The sequence below is a fragment of the Clupea harengus genome, chromosome 25 (assembly GCF_900700415.2).
Source record: "Clupea harengus chromosome 25, Ch_v2.0.2, whole genome shotgun sequence".
Classification (NCBI taxonomy): Eukaryota; Metazoa; Chordata; class Actinopteri; order Clupeiformes; family Clupeidae; genus Clupea; species Clupea harengus.
In genome coordinates, this window is record NC_045176.1 from 5,401,449 (window position 1) to 5,424,478 (window position 23,030).

Sequence of the window (23,030 nt, forward strand, 5' to 3'; positions counted from 1 at the left end):
TCAGCGGAGAGGTTTTCTTTCCGTTACGTTACTTGACGGGGAACATCATCTCTAAAAATACACACGGGGTCTAGGCAAAGAAGGGGAGGGGTGCCACTGTGTGCTCTCACACTCAGAGAGGCCTTGGATCCGAAATCGAACAAAGAAACAAGAAATTTCTCTCAACCAAAGAGCAGAACCTGCAACTGAATACAATATCATCCACTCCTTTGTTCGTTTGCTCGTACGGAAGCCTGAACAGTAGGTCGATGCTCTCGCGTCTACTCGCGTCTGTTCTCCGAGCGATGTGTCAGCTGTCAAGTCTTCACGTGTGCTCTGGTATTGGTAGGCGGGGCTACATGTCAAGATACAGACTGTCTGGTCGCTTTCTTTAGAGAAGGTCCGATTGAAAGAGTCGAGAGGACGCTGCTCATGCGCACGGACAGGCTCCGAAAATTATGTTAACGATGTATCTGGTCTTCACGCCCTGACACTCCAGTAATCGATTATTTTGAGCTTTTCCGTACTCCTTTAGTAATCTGAGTTAATATGGAGTCCAGCTCAGCTCAGGCGTCTGGCGCTGAGTTCACCGTTGAAGCCGTGGAGAGGGTAAGTCCATGCACTCATTTTGTCTTTTTCATACAGTGCAATGTTCTTATTCATACAGTGCAATGTTCTTGGCATCACTATATGAACCATATCCTTATGTACTACAGAGGATTAGAGTTAAAATGTTCTAACTTAAGGCCAAAAAGAATATTAAATATGCTAGGACTAACCATACTTTGAATACTCAAAATAATCAAAGGAAACATTGCATTTCAGGAGGTTATATGCCACTCTTGGTAGGCTGTTGTATATAGTATAACACTGTATTAGTTTAGGTTGAAAAAATGTTGGGACATCTGCTCCAACAGTGAATTATTGTCCAACTGACAAATGAAATTCCAATGACTGTGCCCAGCAAAAAGCTCAGCTAGAGTTGAGGAGGCAGTGGGATTGTAATCTGATATCTTTGTAAGCTATGCTATAATTATAAAATGTGCCATGTGGTTCTGTGAAGGTTGTTGCTGTTGGCAACCTCAAGACTTTTAACAGTTGTGGAAACAATCTGAGCAATGAAATAGCCCACTGAGTCCCTGATGTTTGTTCCTTAAAATAATATGCCTAAATCAAATCAGTTTGGTCATAGTAACCACCACCACAGCAAGTAAACTTGCAAAATAAAAATCTCTCTCTCTCTCTCTCTCTCTCTCTCTATATCTCTCTTTACCTGTGTGTGTGTGTGTGTGTGTGTGTGTGTGTTTTGTCCGTCGGATCTTAATCACTCTCTTCACATTTCCCATTGCTCAGGCTCTCCATCAGTTGTACTATGATCCTGACATGGCCCAGAAGAGCGTCGCTCAGAAGTGGCTGACTCAGGCGCAGATGTCTCCACAGGCCTGGCACTTCTGCTGGGTCCTCCTGAGCCGGGACAAGGTATCCAACTGCACACACAACTGCACACACAACAGCACACAAAACAGCACCGCAACAGCACACACAACAGCACACACAACTGCACACACAACAGCACACACAACAGCACACACAACAGCACACACAACAGCACCGCAGCAGCACACACAACAGCACACACAACAGCACACACAACTGCACACACAACTGCACACACAACAGCACACATAACTGCACACACAACAGCACACATAACTGCACACACAACAGCACACACAACAGCACACACAACAGCACACACAACAGCACAGCAACAGTGGTCTGTACATGTGGTTGACTGGGTGGGCCGAGTGACAGGGAGGGGAACTGAACACTGCAGCCATCAGGAATGGTACCATAGAATCAATACCATAATGGTACCATAGAATCAAAAGTGGAAAGATTAGGGTGTCCCAACACTGTGTTGCCTGGCAACTGTCCCCGGTTCTCCTCAGGTCCCAGAGGTCCAGTTTTTCGGAGCAAGCACGCTGTATGCCAAAATCTCCAGGAGCTGGAGTGACCTCCCCACAGAGCAACACGGCTCCCTCAAGACCCAGCTCATCTCCCAGGTCGGCCATTTCGCCAGTGGCCCCAAGATGGTGCTGACGAGGCTGTGTGTGGCCCTGGCCTCCCTGGTCCTCCACCTCATGCCAAACACGTGGCCCACCGCCGTGCCCGACCTGCTTCGGGAGTTCCAGAGCGGACAGGCCATCACCGGGGCCGACGGGCGCGTCCGCTGCCTGGCTGTGCTGGAGCTCCTAGCCGTGCTCCCGGAGGAGTTCCAGAACAGCAAGATGCCAGCCGCACGCCGCACCCAGCTGCGGACCGCCCTGGCTAGGCAGTGGAGTACTGTCTGCCCCCTGCTGCAACAGCTGCTGAGGCAGGCCGACTCCCCGGCCCAGGTGAAGATGAGGGTGCTGCGGTGCCTGGCCTCCTGGATGGCTCTGGACGTCTCCCTGGGGGACAGCGAGGGGCTGCTGCAGGACAGCTTCTCCACACTGGCAGACCCAGAGCTGTTTGACACGGCAGTGGAGACTATAGTGAGCACCATCTCCCAGCCAGACAGCCACAGGTGAGGGGTGTAAGGCTGTTGAGACATTTCGGTGTGTTCCTGAAAGGATTACATTCAGTTAACGAGTAACTGGTTATAATCCTTACAATTATTGATAATGTCATTGATAGAGGCATTACTATGCAAAACAATACCCACTGTGTGTCGTTGAAGACTAAAATGAAGAATGTTATGTACTTGACTTTGAATAGTCATTTTTAATGTTTGTGTAAATAAATAAACAATTTCCAATGGGCCCGACAGGTTTGCCGACACCTTGGTTAAGTTGATGCCTCAAGTTCTAGGCCTGCAGGATCAGCTGAGGAAGGCTGTGGAGACGGGCGACATGGAGACCTCTCACGGCATCTGCAGGATCGCGGTCGCTCTTGGGGAGACACACTGCAGGTACGGTGCTAGCAGTGCCGGCTCTGCCTTGCGGAACAGCATGTTCTCGTGAAGTGTCTAAGAACAGAACGCCACCTGTGGGCGATATGTAGCAAATGAGCGGGTTCTTACCTGTACACGATGAGCTAGTGAACACACCTCTGTACTCCACCGGGGTGGCTAACTAATGTAGCATGGCATGCTACCGCTACCCATCTCACCTGTCTGCTGTTTGTGTTGTCTTCCACTCCGCTTGACAGGACCCTTCTGGAACATGTGGACCAGTGGCAGGATTTTCAGGCCTTGGTCAACATGATCCTGTACTGCACCGGCATCCCTGGGCACTATCCTGTAGATGAGACCAGCAGCTCTCTCACTCTCACCTTCTGGTACACGCTGCAGGTGAACCACCATCTCTCACTCTCTCACTCTCACCTTCTGGTACACGCTGCAGGTGAACCACCATCTCTCACTCTCTCACACTCACCTTCTGGTACACGCTGCAGGTGACGCCATCTCTATCTCTCTCACCTTCTGGTACACACTGCAGGTGACGCCATCTCTATCTCTCTCACCTTCTGGTACACGCTGCAGGTGAACCACCATCTCTCTCTCTCATACTCACCTTCTGGTACACGCTACAGGTGACGCCATCTCTCTCTCACACTCACCTTCTGGTACACGCTGCAGGTGACGCCATCTCTATCTCTCTCACCTTCTGGTACACACTGCAGGTGACGCCATCTCTATCTCTCTCACCTTCTGGTACACGCTGCAGGTGAACCACCATCTCCATCTCTCTCTCTCACACTCACCTTCTGGTACACGCTACAGGTGACGCCATCTCTCTCTCACACTCACCTTCTGGTACACGCTACAGGTGAACCACCATCTCTCTCTCTCACACTCACCTTCTGGTACACGCTGCAGGTGACGCCATCTCTATCTCTCTCACCTTCTGGTACACACTGCAGGTGACGCCATCTCTATCTCTCTCACCTTCTGGTACACGCTGCAGGTGAACCACCATCTCCATCTCTCTCTCTCACACTCACCTTCTGGTACACGCTACAGGTGACGCCATCTCTCTCTCACACTCACCTTCTGGTACACGCTACAGGTGAACCACCATCTCTCTCTCTCATACTCACCTTCTGGTACACGCTACAGGTGACGCTATCTCTCTCTCTCTCTCATCTTCTGGTACACGCTGCAGGTGACGCTATCTCTCTCTCTCTCTCATCTTCTGGTACACGCTGCAGGTGACGCCATCTCTCTCTCTCTCTCTCTCTCACACTCACCTTCTGGTACACGCTACAGGTGAACCACCATCTCTCTCTCTCATACTCACCTTCTGGTACACGCTACAGGTGACGCTATCTCTCTCTCTCTCTCATCTTCTGGTACACGCTGCAGGTGACGCTATCTCTCTCTCTCTCTCACCTTCTGGTACACGCTGCAGGTGACCCCATCTCTCTCTCTCTCTCACCATCTGGTACACGCTGCAGGTGACCCCATCTCTCTCTCCACAGCTGTTTGTCTCAAACGTCTTAAAGTTGTCCAAGCAGTCATAAAGCAGTGGAAATAGTTTTTACCACATAGAAAAATAAAAGATGTTATGTAACACATGACTGTTCAATCAAGAATCATACCAATGCATGGTAAAAATGCTGAGGAATGACTATAGCCAGCAGGTTGAACTGAGACTTCTTTTCACTCATCTCTTCTCAGGACGAAATTCTGTCCTTTGATGCAGATCGCCAGGCACTTTACCTCCAGGTGTACAGGCCCCTGTATTTCCAGCTGGTCGACGTTCTCCTGCACAAATCCCGTTTTCCCAGCGATGAGGGATACGCCTCTTGGTCCTCTGATGACAAGGAGCAGTTCAGAATCTACAGGTCCACAGAACTCTGAAGCTGAGAGGCGTTACGTTATTTAGGGGCTCACTATTTCACTATTTAAATCCAGGGGAACTGGTATGCATATGTTGATGTTACTATTATGAGTTCAATTAAATACAATAAAATAAAATAAAATATAGTTATGTAGCGCCATGAACCAATTGGAATCTTCTGAAGGTTCTTTACAGAGTCCAGAGCCTGAACCCCCTAGTGCAAGGAAAAAACTTTGGTAAGGAAAAAACTCCCTTTTAACAGGAGGAGCCCTTAAGCAGAACCCCAGCTCTGCTCATTACTGGTTGTAAATATCATATTTATTAGTCTATCATGAATGTCTTAAATATGAACAGACATGTTCATGTTGACAGACAAACATTTGACAGAAATCTTAAGATAGGATGTTATAGACAAACCATAATGTTATAATAATGCATTCCCTTCTGAATACCTCTAGATAGATAGGTCTGTCATAGTTGTGTTCTATCTTTGCATCCTAGGGTAGACATCTCAGACACACTGATGTATGTATATGATCTGCTGGGGCCTGAGTTGCTTAGGAACCTTTATGACAGACTTGGCCGACTCCTGACAGACACGGGACGAACAGCCGCCTGGCAGGTCAGTCAAGAAAACAACCTCCACTCAACCTCAACACATAAACAAGTGTACACACTCACACACACACACACACACACACACACACACACACACACACACACACACACACACACACACACACACACACACACACACACACACACACACACACACACACACATACACACACACACACACACACACACAAACTCTCTCTGATTAGAACTACAAGCCAAGCAATGAATAGATGACCAACTAACTGGCTTTACTGATCATAAACCTTTTTCTCCCCCATCTTCTGTCTCTCGTGGAGGATATAGAGGCACTTCTGTTTGGGTTTCAGTCCATTGCTGAGACCGTAGACGTCAGTTACTCTGATGTCATCCCTGGACTGATCGGCCTGATCCCCCTGATCAATGTTACCAACGTGGAGCTGGCAGACACAGTCATGTTCACCATAGGTACCGTTCTCCTTTTGGCTCTACATGAATCACTGAAATAGATTTGAATCCAATACACTGTTTGTCAGAATCAGTGCATTACTCCTCACGGCCCTTTAGCTGCCAGTTCTGTGCGTGCACTCAAAAAACTCAGGTGTTTGTTCACAGTCCTGGCTCTATAAATTGGCAACAAACAAAGTGGCTCAGACCGAGCAATACAGTGTTCCAGACAAGCCGACAACGTTTGCCGCAGTAGCACCGAAGGGAAGGGTGTATTTGATTGGCTTTTGAATTCATATATCAAAAATCTTTCACCAGAATTGCGGACTGTCCCTTTAAGGCCCACCTGTGTTTTGACTCCCCCCCTGTGCTTTGCAGGCTCACTGGGGGAGTGGCTGGCAGACCACCCTCTCATGCTCGGGGGGATTCTGCCGGTGGTGCTCCAGGCCCTGAGCAATGCGGACCTGTCCGTGTCCAGCGTCTCCGCCCTGAAGAGAATCTGCCGCGAGTGCCGGTTCAGTCTCCAGCCCCATGCCGACAACATCCTGGCGGCCACGCAGGTGAGGTCATATTGTATACGATCTGCCACGCAGGTGAGGTCATATTGTATACGATCTGCCACGCAGGTGAGGTCATATTGGTATACGATCTGCCACGCAGGTGAGGTCATATTGTATACGATCTGCCACGCAGGTGAGGTCATATTGTATACGATCTGCCACGCAGGTGAGGTCATATTGTATACGATCTGCCACGCAGGTGAGGTCATATTGTATACGATCTGCCACGCAGGTGAGGTCATATTGGGTAGGTACGATCTGCCACGCAGGTGAGGTCATATTGTATACGATCTGCCACGCAGGTGAGGTCATATTGTATACGATCTGCCACGCAGGTGAGGTCATATTGTATACGATCTGCCACGCAGGTGAGGTCATATTGTATACGATCTGCCACGCAGGTGAGTCATATTGTATACGATCGCCACGCAGGTGAGGTCATATTGTATACGATCTGCCACGCAGGTGAGGTCATATTGTATAACGATCTGCCACGCAGGTGAGGTCATATTGTATACGATCTGCCACGCAGGTGAGGTCATATTGTATACGATCTGCCACGCAGGGTGAGGTCATATTGTATACGATCTGCCACGCAGGTGAGGTCATATTGTATACGATCTGCCACGCAGGTGAGGTCATATTGTATACGATCTGCCACGCAGGGTGAGGTCATATTGGTATACGATCTGCCACGCAGGTGAGGTCATATTGTATACGATCTGCCACGCAGGTGAGGTCATATTGTATACGATCTGCCACGCAGGTGAGGTTCATATTGTATACGATCTGCCACGCAGGTGAGGTCATATTGTATACGATCTGCCACGCAGGTGAGGTCATATTGTATACGATCTGCCACGCAGGTGAGGTCATATTGTATACGATCTGCCACGCAGGTGAGGTCATATTGTATACGATCTGCCACGCAGGTGAGGTCATATTATATACGATCTGCCACGCAGGTGAGGTTATATTGTATACGATCTGCCACGCAGGTGAGGTCATATTGTATACGATCTGCCACGCAGGTGAGGTCATATTGTATACGATGTGATGCCTGAAGCACAGGGCAAGCTTCTGAATTTTGTATAATCTTCGCCATGTGCTTTCAGTTTCAGTTTTGGCGTGACAACATGAATGAAAAAATATTCGTTTGAAAAAGGAAAGTCTTGTTTTTTTTCCACAGGATGTTCTTGTCAAACAGATCCACAAGGTCAGTCCATCTTTAATATCTACAATATATATATCCCTATTAAAGCCTTAAAGGGTAAAAGCGTTAATATAAAGTCTCAAACATGAACATGTCATTGTGTGCATTATGTGTATGCTGGTGTTGTCTGCAGAGTGCCCAGTGTATGTGGCTCATGCAGGCCCTGGGGTTCCTGATCTCGGCCCTGCCAGGAGAGCAGATCCTGGGCAAACTGCTGCCCCTGCTCAGCCCTCACCTCCAGCAGCTGGGGCATTTGACAAAGGAGACGGTACGGTCAACCTGAGCTTAGAGAGTGGTGGTACTTTTCACTACCACACAGAAGGGGACTCAGTCAGCGGTGGTGATCAATCAGAAGACGAGGCTTTATACTTTCAGTGGTGCATCAAGGGAGAGAGTAGCAATGGTGATCAATCAGAAGACGAGGCTTTATACTTTCAGTGGTGCATCAAGGGAGAGAGTAGCAATGGTGGTCCACTAGTCTCCAATTTATTTCAAACAAGTCGTAGGTTTTTATACCCACAATGACAACACACCAAAACACAAAACATCCAAACCAATTGTCACGCAGGCAGACATCCAGAATCTTACACACGTAACATACTGTATGTCTCCAATTCATCTTCCCCAGTCATCCCAGTTATTGCAATCTGTGTTTGCATGATGGAGTTTACAAGAACAGAATGAGTTAAGCCTGTCTCTAGCTCAGGCCCTCACCTCGCAGCTGTACAGCCTGTCAACAAGACAAGAAGTAGGACACAAACAGAGAGGAGAAACCTACACTTCGGATCTTGGAGCCAATATGGAGAAAGAAACATGACTGCATGACTCCAAACACTCAGTGATAAGCCATTAACATAAAGCATAGACCACAAACACATAAAACACAAACTCAACCATTGACATATGTCATAAAAACTCCAAAATAAATAATTAACAATAAAAAAATCAACTCCATCAAGAGAAATATCTCAAGATGACCAGAGGATTACTTCTTAGTCTCACAGTGTCTTCCCGAAGAGAAACGACGGCATAAAACATGCTACATCTCTTTCTTCTGTCCAGCCCAACCCATCTAACAAGACAGCAATCGTCCACATCCTGGGCCTGCTGTCCAGTCTGTTCACCACACTGGACACCAATGCTGAGCCAGAGGGCTCTGACGACATGGCCATATCCAGACCAGCAGCAGCCCCACAGCCCGACCCACACCCAGTAAGTCACGTAGCCGGCGACAGACACATACGAGACACAGGAATCAAATAATGAGTTGTGTGGTGGGACTTCACAATTGTTGAGGATTTTTTACATGTAAAATCGTACACAGTCAAATAATGACTGAATTAGACACTAAAGTCATGTGTTACACAGTAAGGCAGTATGGGTGAGTGTGGTGCAGAAGAGATTTCTATGTCCACCTTGTGTGTATACTAATGAAGAAACGTGATGCTTTATGGATGTCTGTGCAGGTGGTTGTAGTACTGCAGCAGTTCTTCCCTCTTATTCAAGCTGTCCTCAGCAAATGGCTTACAGACTCCGAAGTAGTGGAAGTAAGCAGCAGCACCACCGCACTCGCCCCCCCCCCCCCCCCCCCGCCGCACAGACACACACACTATCTACCTATCTATCTATCTATCTATCTATCTATATATCAATCTATCTATCTATCTATCTATCTGTCTATCTATCTATCTTTCTATCCGTCTATCTATCTATCTAGCTATCTATATGTGTGTCCATCCATCTATCTATCTATCTATCTATCTAGCTATCTGTCTGTCTGTGTGTCTATCGACCTGTCTGTCTATCGACCTGTCTGTGTATTTATCTGTCTGTCTGTCCATCTCTATATGCTGGTGTGGTCATCCTCTTTTCTCTTTCCTGTAGGCTGCTTGTGCCATCTTTGACAAGTCCCTGAAGACCCTCCTGAGTGGTTTTGCCCCTCTGGTCTCCCAGCTGAGTGAGCTGATTGGGCAGATGTACGGTGCTGTTCCTCAGGCCGCGGCGCTTGACCTCACACGACAGGTGGGCTGACCTCTTCAGTTCCAGAGGAGCCACTAGAGTCATCCATCACGTCTCCACTTTATAAATGATTGTGGCTTGTTTTGTGTCTTGTTTTTTTCTCAGCTTGTTCACATATTCTCTTGTGAGAAAGAACACTTTGCCCCGGTCAAGACGCTAATCGAGCTTCTGAGCTCCATCACACTGTCTATCTTTCAGCAAGGTAAACAACAAGAGCTCACTGATCCGAGGACAGTAAGCAGCACTGCGGTTTTTATAGTGATTATTTTTCTAGATCCATGTTAGATATTGCTTTAAGGTGTTTAGGTGTTCATTTGACTACTAATGTACACTGATGCATGTGTTGTGAGAGAGAATATACTTTCAACTTTTTAAGCCACTGCCGTATCTAATATTTGCATTTCTATTAGTTTTTATTGTATATATGTATGCATGATTGTATTTTAGACCCAAAGATAATTTCATGTCTATGCATGATTGTATTTTAGAGCCAAGAGATCACCCTGACATTGTGGATTCATTCATGCAACTCCATGCACAGGTTGGTTTGTGGTTCATTAATAAAAAAAATTAAAAAAGCTCTTTTTTTAATACTAATGACTCATTGTCATTGTGTCATTTACACTTAAGTACTAATCTTGTGTGATTTCCCCGTCATGATGTTTTTCAGGTGCTGAAAAGAAAAGCGGAGCTGTACCTCTCTGAAACTCTGGACATCAAAGCTATTTTCTACTGTGGTGAGAACACGACCCGCTGACCCCAGTCTGACCCCGGCCTGGATACTCAATACTGTTTTGTGGTTTTCATAAATGGGAGGGCCAGCTTACTTCTGCTACCTGTAATTGAAACCCATTAGAAACAGAGACAGCAAAAGTGACTTGTGCAACAAAGCCTACGCTGGTTTAATCTCATTCTCAGTTACCCAATCTATTTGTTTATCCCCTGTGAGTATATACATGTATCCCAAGGCTGACAGTACAGTTGGTAGGTGCTATGAAGCAAATGATTGCTATTTAAAATTTACTCTGAATATTCATGTTTGGATTTTTTCTACTTCTTCAGGAATCCTGTCATTCAAATTCCCTGAGAAACCCACTGTGAAGTCTACATGTTTGTTCTTTGTAAGTCCACGGCAATGTGACATGTGAAAATCATTTCACAGACAACACCTAGCAATATACATTATGTAGTTTGATATGTTTAAAAAAAAGACTCTTTAGTGCTTAGATGCTCGTCTCTACCTAGTCTCGTGTGAATGCACACACGTTTAGTAGATGTCCAAGGGGTATCTGAAGGCCCTCTGTCCCTCTGTGTACTGATACATGACTGCTGTGTGTGCTCTGCTACTCAAAGACTGAACTGGTTCCCCACTGTGAAGATATCCCTGCAGTGAGTGAGGTGCTGCAAGAGGACGGGAAGTTGCTCCTTCAGTCCCTGCTAGAGGCGAGTTCCCTTGAGACTCCATTTTGTTTTCTTGTCACACAATTTACGTACGCAGTGCTGGCAGAAACATGGCCGGATTACAATTCCAGACTCAACTAATGTCTAGGACATAGAATACAATTTTGACGGGCTGTGATGGCGGACTAAAAAAAAAAGTAAAATGTTATGTCAACAATTCTCATAACCATTACTGTGATTAAACAACCTGCATTATAAATCACATCACAGATGCTGACCAACTAACGCACCTTGCTGGAACGTTTCTCTTGTGTAGGGCATTGGGGGCCTGGCTGCCCTTAGTGTGATGGAGCACTTTGCCGAGGTGCTGCTGTGCTTGAACCGCCACTGCCACAGCCTGCTGTCTGTGTGGCTGCAGGAGGTGCTGCTCACACCAAACTTCCCCTCCGCACACGTCTCCATGGAGCAGAAACAGACTTTCAATCAACAAATCCTAAGGTAGCCTAACACCACACAACACAACAAACTGCAAACTGATCATGTTTACCGTGCTCTCAGCTCTTAGAGCTTTAACTAAAGGGCTAGGTTGCCTAGGTAACACTCACGTGCCCTCTCTTCTCCCCTTTTTAGGGAGCAAGCGAACAAGAGACGTGCGAGGGAGATAGTGCGAGACTTTTCTCAGCGGTGTCGAGGTGTGCACGGAACGGGAGTACGCTGGTGATTACTGACCCGACGTGGGAAGGGTTCAGACACTCAGATGTTCTTCAGGACACTGCCGGGAGGAAACAAGGCATCTTTTATAGGTTTTCACATACATATTGGTATGTTAGTTTGTATTTGTATGATTTTATTAAAATGTTTGTGACGTTTCCCTGAGTGTGGTGCTCTTTGTTGGGTTAGGGGTTGGTGGTCAGCCAGCTGAATCAGCAAGGGAAATTAACATTTATATTTATATTAATATTTATGAGATTATTATTATTATTATTATTATTATTATATCAGTCAGATTTGATTCGATATGAATGATATTGCACAACCCACATGTATTTCCTTGTGTGTCGTCCCTGCCAAATAACATGAACATGTGTCTGTGCTGTAGACAGCAAATTCCAAAAAAAACTAAAAAGGTTTACTGATCCAAGATGTTCACGGAAGTACTGTATTTATTCTGTGGTAGAAGATAGCATGATAGCTCACCACCATCAGCTCACATTGTGTACACTTATCAAAATATAGAAAAATCTCACGAGAAGGTCACAAGTCTTTGTGCCTCACATTCATCGCAAGACCCAACCGTTTATATATATATATAGCTTATATTTTGATTAATACTTCTACTCATATAATAAAACATATTTGTCGACATTCACAAAAGACAGTACAGTAAAAAGAAGATGGATGTTCAACTGAAAAAGTCCTCATTCGGCAGGTGTGAGTACATGAATGACATCGCTTCAGAGAAAGTCAGGATTGGTGGACAGTTCTCGACAGTAGAAAAGGAGGTCGGGTCATAGGTCAAGTGCTTGAGCTTTTTCTTTCAGGCCTGGGGTCAATGCCATCGTCATTTCAGTGAGTCTACAAGGAATGGAGTAGGATCTTTTGTTTGTTTTTTTTCACTTTTATTTTTCCACTTCCTGAAATCACAGCTCATGAAACTGAGTTGATATTGCAGACCTGGCATTTCTCCCCAGACGTGTAGGGTTAAGCGCTTCCTTGTTGTCCAGTTATGCAGATGACCCCTGTCTTCTCTACCGTCACTATCGTATCCTGGTGAAGAGGTTTAATACGGATTTGGATTCCTGGGTGGAGAACACAATGAGAGAGTTAGCCGGGATTGGATGAGGCAGGACGTTCCGTGATGAATGCTTATTACATTTACATTTAGTCATTTAGCAGACGCTTTTTTGTCCAAAGCAACGTACAAGGAAGAGAACAGTCAAGGTACGAGCAATAGAGACCTAGTGTAACAATAAATACTATTTTACATAAGAAATAGACAAAAAAAGTGCAGGAATGTAACGGCAAGTTAAGTACTTAGTAGACCATGCTCATCATGATCAGTGATGTTTAGTCAGTGATCTCCATCATGATCAGTGATGTTTAGCCAGTGATGGTGCTTACCTTGGTGCATCGTGTTTTACTGAAGACGTTCCAGAACCTCAGGGTCTCGTCTCCTGCTCCCGTCACAATGGCCTCCCCATCTGGAGAGACAGCCTGAGAGGAAGACAGTGAGAGAGTGAGACAGATGAAGTATTAAAGAGTCACAATGGCCTCCCCATCTGGAGAGACAGCCTGAGAGGAAGACAGTGAGAGAGTGAGACAGATGAAGTATTAAAGAGTCACAATGGCCTCCCCATCTGGAGAGACAGCCTGAGAGGAAGACAGTGAGAGAGTGAGACAGATGAAGTATGAAAGGGTAAGAGTGGTTCACATGTTCAATTACATATTCTGTGCACAAGCATGACATTTCTAATGTTGCAGTTTGGCGTGGTGGTGCAGTGGTTAGCGTCACCAAGCCGTTTGCAAGCCGTTGGGTCTGCTTCCCGATCGCCGCAAGTTGACTGCACGTGGCTTAGCAAACCTAACCTTTTACCTTTACTTTTAACGAGTGATCTCCAATCTGAGAGTTCTATGATTGTTGATTTTTGGGCTACTGAGGACCACTACACACTGCCACACCACACACTACACAACTGTATCGGCACAGCAGGTCACTGTTGTAATCGCCATGCCAACTACACACTGCCACACACTACACAACTGTATCAGCACAGCAGGTCACTGTTGTAATCGCCATGCCAACTACACACTGCCACACCACACGCACTACACAACTGTATCAGCACAGCAGGTCACTGTTGTAATCGCCATGCCAACTACACGTTCACTTACCAGGTACAGGACCCGGTAGGAGTGCCCTGTCAGCTTGGCCACCTGTGTTAGTGAGGGGTACTTCCAAACCAGAATCTGGTTCTGAGAGTAGCCGTGTGTGCTCACCTGGAAAGAGACCAGCAGGACATCAGTTTAATACACGTGTACAGTCTACAGGAGAGACCAGCAGGACATTAGTTTAATACACGTGTACAGTCTACAGGAGAGACCAGCAGGACATTAGTTTAATACACGTGTACAGTCTAGAGGAGAGACCAGCAGGGCATTAGTTTAATACACGTGTACAGTCTACAGGAGAGACCAGCAGGACATTAGTTTAATACACGTGTACAGTCTACAGGAGAGACCAGCAGAGCATTAGTTTAATACACGTGTACAGTCTACAGGAGAGACCAGCAGGGCATTACTTTAATACACGTGTACAGTCTACAGGAGAGACCAGCAGGACATTAGTTTAATACACGTGTACAGTTTACAGGAGAGACCAGCAGGGCATCAGTTTAATACACGTGTACAGTCTACAGGACGACTAATACATCTTCATGCATCAGTATTTATGATGCAAATAGCAATGTATTTCAGTAATAGTGAAAAAAAAGGTTTAGGAGACATTAGAGAGTTTATGTCTGAAACTAAGTGAGTATAAGAGTATAAGTGAGCGTGTCTGTTGTCTGTTGACCGTGGGACTGTATACGTGTTTGAGCTAGCCTTTGGGTTTGAGTTATGCTACATGCTTGGGTGCGGACATGCCTGGGCGTGCTTGAGCATCTTTACTCACCAGTTCATTGGCGTGTTTGGACCAGGCCAGGTTGCAGACCTGTGAGCCAGTGTCGGTGCTCTGCAGCGCCTGGCCCGTCAGTGTGTTCCAGAAGCGGAGGCAGCGGTCGGCTGTGCCCCCGCCCGACGCCAGCAGCCCGTGCTGGTGGGGGGACCATGCGATGGCCTTGACCGCCGCCAGGTGGTCACTGTACTGCTGCACCGGGAGCAGGCTAGAGCTGTTCCACACCAGCAGCTAGAGGGCGGCAGAGGGCAGCAGAGGGCAAATAAGGACGTGGTTCTCACAGTTCTCTTTGTCAGGCATATTATCACAAACTCAATTAAGATCTAAAGCCTTGCGCTTCAATTACTGTGTGTGGTGTGTGTGGTGTGTCCCACCGTCTAACAAGTATCAGACAAGTACAAAACGAACTGCACAGAGGTGTAGGGCACTAGCAAGCACCACAGCTGGCTTGGAGGAATCTCATTGGCCCATCTACCTTGGAGGAATCTCATTGGCCCGTCTACCTTGGAGGAATCTCATTGGCCCGTTTACCTTGTTGTCGTTTCCCCCTGAGGCGAGGTGCTGGTGGTCAGGTGACCACTTGAGGCCGCAGACTTCCTGCCGGTGGCCCTGCAGCCGGCGCTCAGCAGAAGGGGGGGTGCGGATGTCCCTCTGAAGGATCACGCGGTCCCGGCTACCCGACGACAGCTGCTCCCCGTTCCAAGCCAACGCACCTGGGGAGACATGGATCGGGGAGTTTCAGATTTTGATCTACTGAATTTTTTGAGTTTGACTGAGTTTCTAACCCGTCTCTGTTCTCTCCCATACAGTAAGACCTTTACCTGCAAATGTTGATGACTGTGGCAACATTGTTCCTTGTTCCTTGTCACCATAACACACAAACTTGGCTCTGTCCACTCACTTTGTCTCTTTTCTTCCCCTCCTTCTCTAGACAGTCTCCACTGTGGGATGCTGCCGCAGTCTTTCTACCCGATCTACCTGCCTCTGCTTACAGCTGCCCATTCCCATGAACCTACGGTGCACAAATTCTACTTTTGCTTATTACAAATACTACATGGCAGCCTATTTACACATTATATAAACTAATGCCATCACTGACATAGTTTTCTACAACCACTACTTTGAATGCTGGCTCCCTCCATTTTTATCTGCTATTAATTCTGGATATTTCATATATGTACCTTCTTTTAAGATTCATGGAATCACGTATATATCATGTACATATTCCACATGTGTCTCTCCTCTCTCCTCCCTTCCTTTCCCTTCCGTCACCCCATCCCCCCTTTTCTATCTCTATCTCTCTCTACCCAGCCGTCCCCAAGTAGTTGGGTCCCCCCTTTGACCTGAGGTTCTGCACAAGGCTTCTTCCAGTTAAAAGGACGTTTTGCAGGCATGCAGCATGACTCTAGTGCACATACAGCGCAACACAGGATTGGAGGAAGTTAGAATAGGTCCAAAATTCACTAATACATGTCATGCGATTCCCAAATGTAAATGCTGCTGAACGTGCATCCCTGAATAAACCCATCTGTCTGGATTCAGTTAACTTCGCATTGTTGGTCCAATTTATCCAGCATCTTGATTAAAATAGCATTAGCATTAAAATTTCCCTCAGGATTAATAAAGTATCCATCTATCTATCTATCTATCTATGTCAACCCATTTGGATGGACTAGGTTGACCCAGGATTGTGTTGGTCCCAATTACCCAGCTGCTGGGTTAAAATAGCAACCAATTTACTGGGTTAATTCAATGGCTACCCAGCGGTTTAGATTGCCCTCTTCAGCTGCTCTACTTCAGGAAAGCAACCTGCTTCAGATGGCAAGTCAGATGAATGTCCATTTTTTTCAAATATTCATAGTTCAAGCATGTTCAATCACTTATGACAAGGGGTTTAACAAGATAAACACATTACATTCCCACCTTGTGGGCAGCTACCAGACGCCATTGAAACATGGATTCCTCTTTGTGTAAACAGCAGTCTGTTATGGTGTAGTAGTCCACATAAATGGACACAGCGCAGATGTAACACAGTGTGGACACATTCAACCACGCCCCTCAAATTTACATTAACGTGATTGGCTGACATTGTACGAGACATCTGATGCTGCAGAGAATGTCCTTTTGAAAAATAAAAGTGACAAATTAAAATTCGCAAATAAATGTCACGCAATTCACAAATATATTTCCTGATTCACATATAAATGTCATGGATTCACAAATGTAAATGGCGTCACATTTATTTACAGACTAATGAACGTGCTTCCCTGCATTTATTTGCAGATTTTTTTCAGACTTTCCCGACACGGCTTGACAAATGCACGAATGCATTTTTTTTTTTCAAAAGGACATTCTCTGCAGCATCAGATGTCTCGTACAATGTCAGCCAATCACGTTAATGTAAATTTGAGGGGCGTGGTTGAATGTGTCCACACTGTGTTACATCTGCGCTGTGTCCATTTATTCTAACTCCCTAGAATTGGGGGCAAGTCTACTGCAAATAATAATAGTAGTAATAATAATAATAATAATAATACATCACATTTATATAGTGCTTTCGAAAGTTCTCAAAGACGCTTAACGCTCAAGACGCTTCCTGTCTGTATGTACTGTAGTCCTGTGGGACCATTTCTGCCTGGCTGTGCAGGTGCTGTGCAGGTGCTGTGCAGGTGCTGTGCAGACACTGACCTACGCGTGCAGAATGACCCTCAAGGCAGGTCAGCTTCCGACTGGCCGCTGCATCCCATATCTGCACAAATCCCTTATGCGTTCCCACGGCAACCAAGCTACCCTGCACAAAACACAGGAGTAGGACTCAGCTGACATCAACTGTGGTAGCATTAGACCTCATAGGGACAATAGCAAACAAACGTTTTGTGCTCACATCTTCTTTCAGTTGCTAATAGCATCACATTACTGAATCGTAGAGCAATACTCCTGTTGGTACAATTATTCAGTCTTACGGTCTCTGGTAACCACTAAAGCAATGGTTCTGATGAGGTGGTTCAAAATGAGCTCTGACATGGTGAAAATTATTTTTAACCATTAATGTGTTAGTAATTAGTAGATTACGATTCCATATCTAATTCAACATCATTGTAGCGGGCCAGCAGTTATGTTATGACAAAATATCACAAATGGACAATCAAATAAGCCAAAGTGAAATATTTCATGTAGCTCATGTGTTGTGTGCTCAACCTTGATGTGTGCCAAATATAAACCCTTTAAAAATACAAACCCTTTCATTCCAACACACTGATGTTACCGAGTCCCCATCCACCGACAGGTCACATAACCTGGTCACCTGTGCAAAAAATGCATGAATATGAATTGTTAAATTATTTAACTATTGCTACGATATGTACAAATTGACTGCCATTGGCCATATCATTTCAGAGTTTTAACTCCTATTCACATAGCAGTTTTTTTTTTTCAGCGGTTGTCTCACTACAAACCCAACCGGAGTTTTCTCAATTACTGGTGAGTTACTGCTCCATGAACTCTGACCTCCACACACTGAGTAGGGGCTCCTCTCTCCCTCTCACCTGACTGGTGCAGGCGCTCCACAGGTACACACACGCCCCCAGGCCCACGCTCAGCAGGTTCCCCGCGGACCAGTCCACTAGGTTGAGGTAGAAGTCGTCCTGCAACTCCGGGGCGTCCAGCACCTTGAAGGGGATCTTGGAGATCTTGCGCGCCGGCTTGCGGGGAGAGCGCAAGAGCTTGTGGCTGTGGATACAATCCAACTCGGTTCAACTCAATTCAGATCACTTTGATTGCATTAGTTTCAATCCGTCTCAACTCCATTGTAATTCTGTGGTCAACACAATGGCTACTGGTACTAGGGTAAGACAAGATAAGATCAGAGCATGTTCTGGCTCCATACCTCTTATTGCTAAGTGGGGAGAGTGAGTATGGAGAGACTTCGTTACCGTTGTCAAAAGGCACTCTCTTTGATTGCACTGAGTACTAAAGACAGGAGAGGACAGAAGAGCATGCTAATGTCAGTCACTACAGATCATTAACACCAAGAGGAACCAGGCAAAGTGGATACAGACAATGTGAGGGCCATGCCGTCCAACACTTCTCACCTTGAAGAGGCTACATGTGTCCTGGGAAAGGATGGCGTGGCGACGGTCATCTGTGTGTGGATCAGGGACTGTCTCAATGCCTGCTCCCAGCAGCTCGTTCCTCAGCAGGGCAGCATATGCCACTGCATCTGCAAGAGGGGGGGGGGGGACATTAACGAGCTGATGGTCAATTAATTATCATTTAGACAAGATGATGCCTCTGGATCCGGTTAACTTTAGTATACTAGAGAGGTGGTGTGCTCTCTACAGTGTCCGTGGTATTGTCCATTGCATGGTCCATACTGCCCTTGGTATTTCTAGATTATTTATCATATAAGTAAAAATTTCAATTCCATATGGTGATGTGCATCTGGCTCTAGCAAGGGCCAGAAGAAAGTTAAGGTGGTGTAAATAAGAAGACAGTATTCACAACATCTATACCTTTGCCTGTGTCTGCTGAAGAATCTTTTGATCTGTGATTCTGACTGGGAGACCGACAGTTTTCCTGGACAGATACCAAAAGAAAAAGAAGACAAACAAGATTATCAGTGATTCACAGACAATTGTGAAATCTGTGCCCTAAATATGTTAAATATGTTGGCACGGGTTCATCCTGTAGATTTTTTGCCGGTAATCATCTCTTTATTGTAGCTTAAATTATACAATAAATCTATGAGAACATCACATCCTGGTTCGAATTGCTGATTGAGAATTGCATGGAGTGCAATAGATGCTACAAAATGTATGCAAGAAAACACATGGGGCAGACTACACAAACAGAAGGTGCAAAGCTGGAGGTGCCAGAGTGATAAATGTCCTACATTGGCATAGTGGAAATTGATGCTCCAGTTACTCCCGGCACGAGTAGGAATGAATCTGTCTCCTGACTTGATACTGACAGGACTGCATGTTGCATAACCAGGCTGTGGAGACAGACAGAAATTTGACAGACTTTTTTAGTATGGCACCTAATCAAATACACTCTTTTACTTGACTAACCTTACTTTAACCTTACTTAAACAGCATGTAATAACAGTTGCCAACATGAAATGTGCTCCTTGTGATTGAGGTTTTTTTTTTTAAATATCTTGCCATGAATTGGTTTCTATTAGGCAGCGAACATCTCAAACAACCAGTAGTAGGCACTGACTACCAATGTAACAATGAAAATAGATAGCAAACTTGAACTAGGATTCACCTTGGCCAGTTGAGCCTCGGGGAGGTTCTGATGGTTGAGCTGCCTCAGTAGGCGTCTTTCATATTCCTGATCCATAGCTCTATGGACTTTCACCAGGACGCTCGGCCCCCCTCAGTCTCCCCCTCCCTTTAGACCCCCCATTACTGCAGAAAGAAGAATTATGAGTTTTTGCCACTAACGTGGTAATTACTGAAGCATGGTTAAGCAAGTGAACAGCCTACATGGATTGGCATCATTAAGTTGTTCGCATGTTAACATTTTGACAACGCTATCGATAATTGTCAGAATGCCTAATCAAAGTAGCTAAATATTGTTACAAGTAGCCACCTCATATTACACAGAGAAAATAGTAAGTGTACCGTCAACGTAGGTCAGATGTGGCAACTGAAAAGATCTATCTCAGCTTGCCTGGGTTAGCGTAACCTTACATAGCCAAGCTATTTAACGTTAACAGTGATTGCCTAAATTGCTGCTCAAACTGTGTGCTGAGACACAGACTATTGATCAATTACCCAGTTTCGTTCTTTTATATTCGCAATACAACAGCCAATTGCACGGTTGCCAATGTAGCTGTAATTCATATATCTGTGCTTGAAGCAACCCGTGTTAGCCATATTGGTCTTTAAACTAGTATCGATAGTTGTCATGGCAGCTATCCTAGCTAGCTAGCCCTCTCACCTTAGGTTTCTGTCAGTAGAACACAAGTGGCTATCCTTAATAGTGAATGTCACAATGGCTAGCTATTACAGCTAGACAGTCATCACAAAAAAGACAATTACGAACAAATTGGGAGGTTAACGAGCAACCTAGCCCTTTAACCTGATAACTGCCATTTAACCCAGCTAACGTTAGCTCATGTTATACCTACGACGCTGAAAATGTCCCACCTCCTTCGTTCACACCGTGACGTTATGTATGGTAGCAAAAACTATCATGAATAAAATATCCAAGAATAAAACAGAACGAGACAGTCGTCTTATATCAGTTCAACTGACGATAATTCTCAGACGTAGAAATGTCACTACACATTTTTTTTTCGCTGTAGGGTCTTCCCATGTTTATATCTGGATCAAGATGGCGACAAAATCAGCTGTTGTGCAAACATTTCCTGCGCCTCCGCAGCGCCATTCGGAAAAAAAATGGAATTCAAGGAATGTAGGAAGATATTTTTGATTAATATGACAAGAATGTGTTAACAAGTAAATATCTCTGTTTTTTGTGCCAATTTGTGTTTTTTGTCATTTAATTTATTTCAAACTGTATGCAATTGTATTGATCATGGGAACATGGCTGGTGATATTACAGCGGCGTTGGTATGGTAACACTAGAATAGAATATCTTCATTGCACAAGAACACTTTTGCAGCTTCCATACTATATGCTATAAAAAACAATACATAAGATAAATATCACTAAAATAGCAATAAAGTAACAAACAGTGTAGCCTTAACAGTGTCTGACAGTAGTAGGCTAAATAGTTCAGCAAATCCAAAACAGTACAGAAGAATAGTCTTCATAAAAACATAAAATGGATGAATATATGAATATCTGTACATTGAGGTTATTAATTACAACAGATAATGAACACAGTACCCAGACAGTAACACAGAATAGAGAGTGGACCTCTGTCTAACTGTATATTTTGGAGGCATAGTGCAGTAGCCTATATGTGTGTATGTCAGTTGTGGCTGACAATTATGGGGAATACTTGGTGGACTAATTAAGAGCATGGCTCTGGGGAAAAAGCTATTTCTCAGTCTGGAGGTGCTGGTGTAAATAGCCAGGAAACGTCTGCCAATTAAGAGTTCAAACAGACTATGGCATGGGTGTGTGGAGTCTTACAGATACTGGCAGCTTTTCTTTGACAGCGTGAGCTATGACCTCAAGGGCTGGGAGCTGTCTCCCAATGATCTTCTGTGCACTGCAGACGACCTGCTGAAGAGCTCTTCTATCAGTCGCTGTACAGCTGATATACCACACAGAGATGCTCGCTATGGTGCAGCAGTCAGTCAGACCAGCTTTCTTCAGCGTCCACAGGAAAAACAATCACTGTGCTTTCTTGACCATTGCAGTGGTGTTAGTGGATCATGTGAGGTCCTCTGAGATGTGATTGCCCAAACAAGGGATTACTGGACATTCACTCCACTCTGTCTCCATTTGCTCCTTGGTCTTCGTGGTGTTGAGAAACAGGCTGAGCACCACCTCAGGTTCTTGACCTACACCATGAAGGGCCAATTCATCACTGTTGGAAATCAGCCCAATCCTTGTTGTCATTTGCAAACTTAACAATAATGCAACTGTCAGGCAACACTGTGAACATTAGCACCAGGTCTCTTTTTACATAATAATGTTGGTGTGCTTTAATTTTTGTATTGTAGGCCTATAGGGACGCAACGGTACAGTGGGCCCACGGTGCCGGTATGGTTTCTGTAGTTTAAATGTACTAAAAAAATTAAATCACCCTTTAAACAAGTAAAATGGCTGCATGAGTGAGTACGCCATGTTTCTGACTCTATTAAAGTGAGGTAGCTTTCACTTGTTCTGGAGGTCCAACTTTCAGTAGAGAGAGAGCTAGGTAGGGTATCTGCCCTGATGGCAAAAGGCCAGTACCACCGTTGGCCCACTAGGGGCAGAGTTGGCAGTCCACTGGCCTTTTGCACATCAGTTTTCCAGCGGTCTGCTGGTGACTTGCAGACTCACGGCCCACTGTTTTGCCACTCACTTTCAAAACATTTATACTTCTTCAGTCATTTTCACCAACCCTTAACATTTTTCCAGATGTAACCAGTTCGTAACATACGTTTTTATTTTACCAAGTCATTTTTCGCCATGAGAGCCTTTTAGTAACCTATGAACTTCTTCTCTTTACCTACTGATATCTTAAATAGACTACGCCGAAGATATGATTAAAACATTCCATTGTTAACATTTTATATTATTTTCTTATTATCCACGCCCATGCTACACTAGAGATGGTGGTGGTCTGAGAGCGGACCAGAAGTGGTACACCACCAGGGGGGTATACTGACCAATATATGCTTGCAATCTGGG

The 23,030-nt window shown here is 45.3% G+C and overlaps 2 protein-coding genes across 5 annotated transcripts; one reads left to right on the plus strand and one right to left on the minus strand.

Moving 5' to 3' along the window:
* Positions 1-368: 368 nt before the first annotated feature.
* LOC105891344 (importin-13-like) lies at positions 369-11,908 on the plus strand. Its single transcript, XM_031563268.2, has 21 exons — positions 369-588; positions 1,333-1,458; positions 1,932-2,548; positions 2,792-2,932; positions 3,172-3,313; positions 4,643-4,809; positions 5,307-5,427; positions 5,720-5,867; positions 6,225-6,406; positions 7,596-7,622; positions 7,753-7,887; positions 8,682-8,831; positions 9,086-9,166; positions 9,504-9,641; positions 9,744-9,840; positions 10,127-10,179; positions 10,309-10,375; positions 10,701-10,759; positions 10,992-11,081; positions 11,356-11,537; positions 11,670-11,908. The coding sequence occupies exons 1-21, from the start codon at positions 529-531 to the stop codon at positions 11,758-11,760; spliced, it is 2,874 nt and encodes a 957-aa protein (XP_031419128.1). The 5' UTR covers positions 369-528; the 3' UTR covers positions 11,761-11,908.
* A 276-nt stretch (positions 11,909-12,184) lies between these two features.
* fzr1b (fizzy/cell division cycle 20 related 1b) lies at positions 12,185-21,062 on the minus strand. 4 transcript variants are annotated; one of them, XM_031563275.2, is made up of 14 exons: positions 20,868-21,061; positions 19,981-20,123; positions 19,604-19,705; positions 19,224-19,287; positions 18,804-18,931; positions 18,599-18,681; positions 18,258-18,441; positions 17,951-18,016; positions 17,401-17,503; positions 15,244-15,425; positions 14,710-14,943; positions 13,932-14,036; positions 13,161-13,253; positions 12,185-12,838 (listed from the first exon to the last, which is right to left on the minus strand). In XM_031563275.2, the coding sequence occupies exons 2-14, from the start codon at positions 20,053-20,055 to the stop codon at positions 12,797-12,799; spliced, it is 1,461 nt and encodes a 486-aa protein (XP_031419135.1). In that variant the 5' UTR covers positions 20,056-20,123; positions 20,868-21,061; the 3' UTR covers positions 12,185-12,796. The 4 variants fall into 4 exon arrangements, with proteins under 4 accessions (XP_031419135.1, XP_031419134.1, XP_031419133.1 ...); XM_031563274.2 differs by having other exon boundaries at positions 20,845-21,061; XM_031563273.2 differs by having other exon boundaries at positions 20,659-21,061.
* Positions 21,063-23,030: the final 1,968 nt, after the last annotated feature.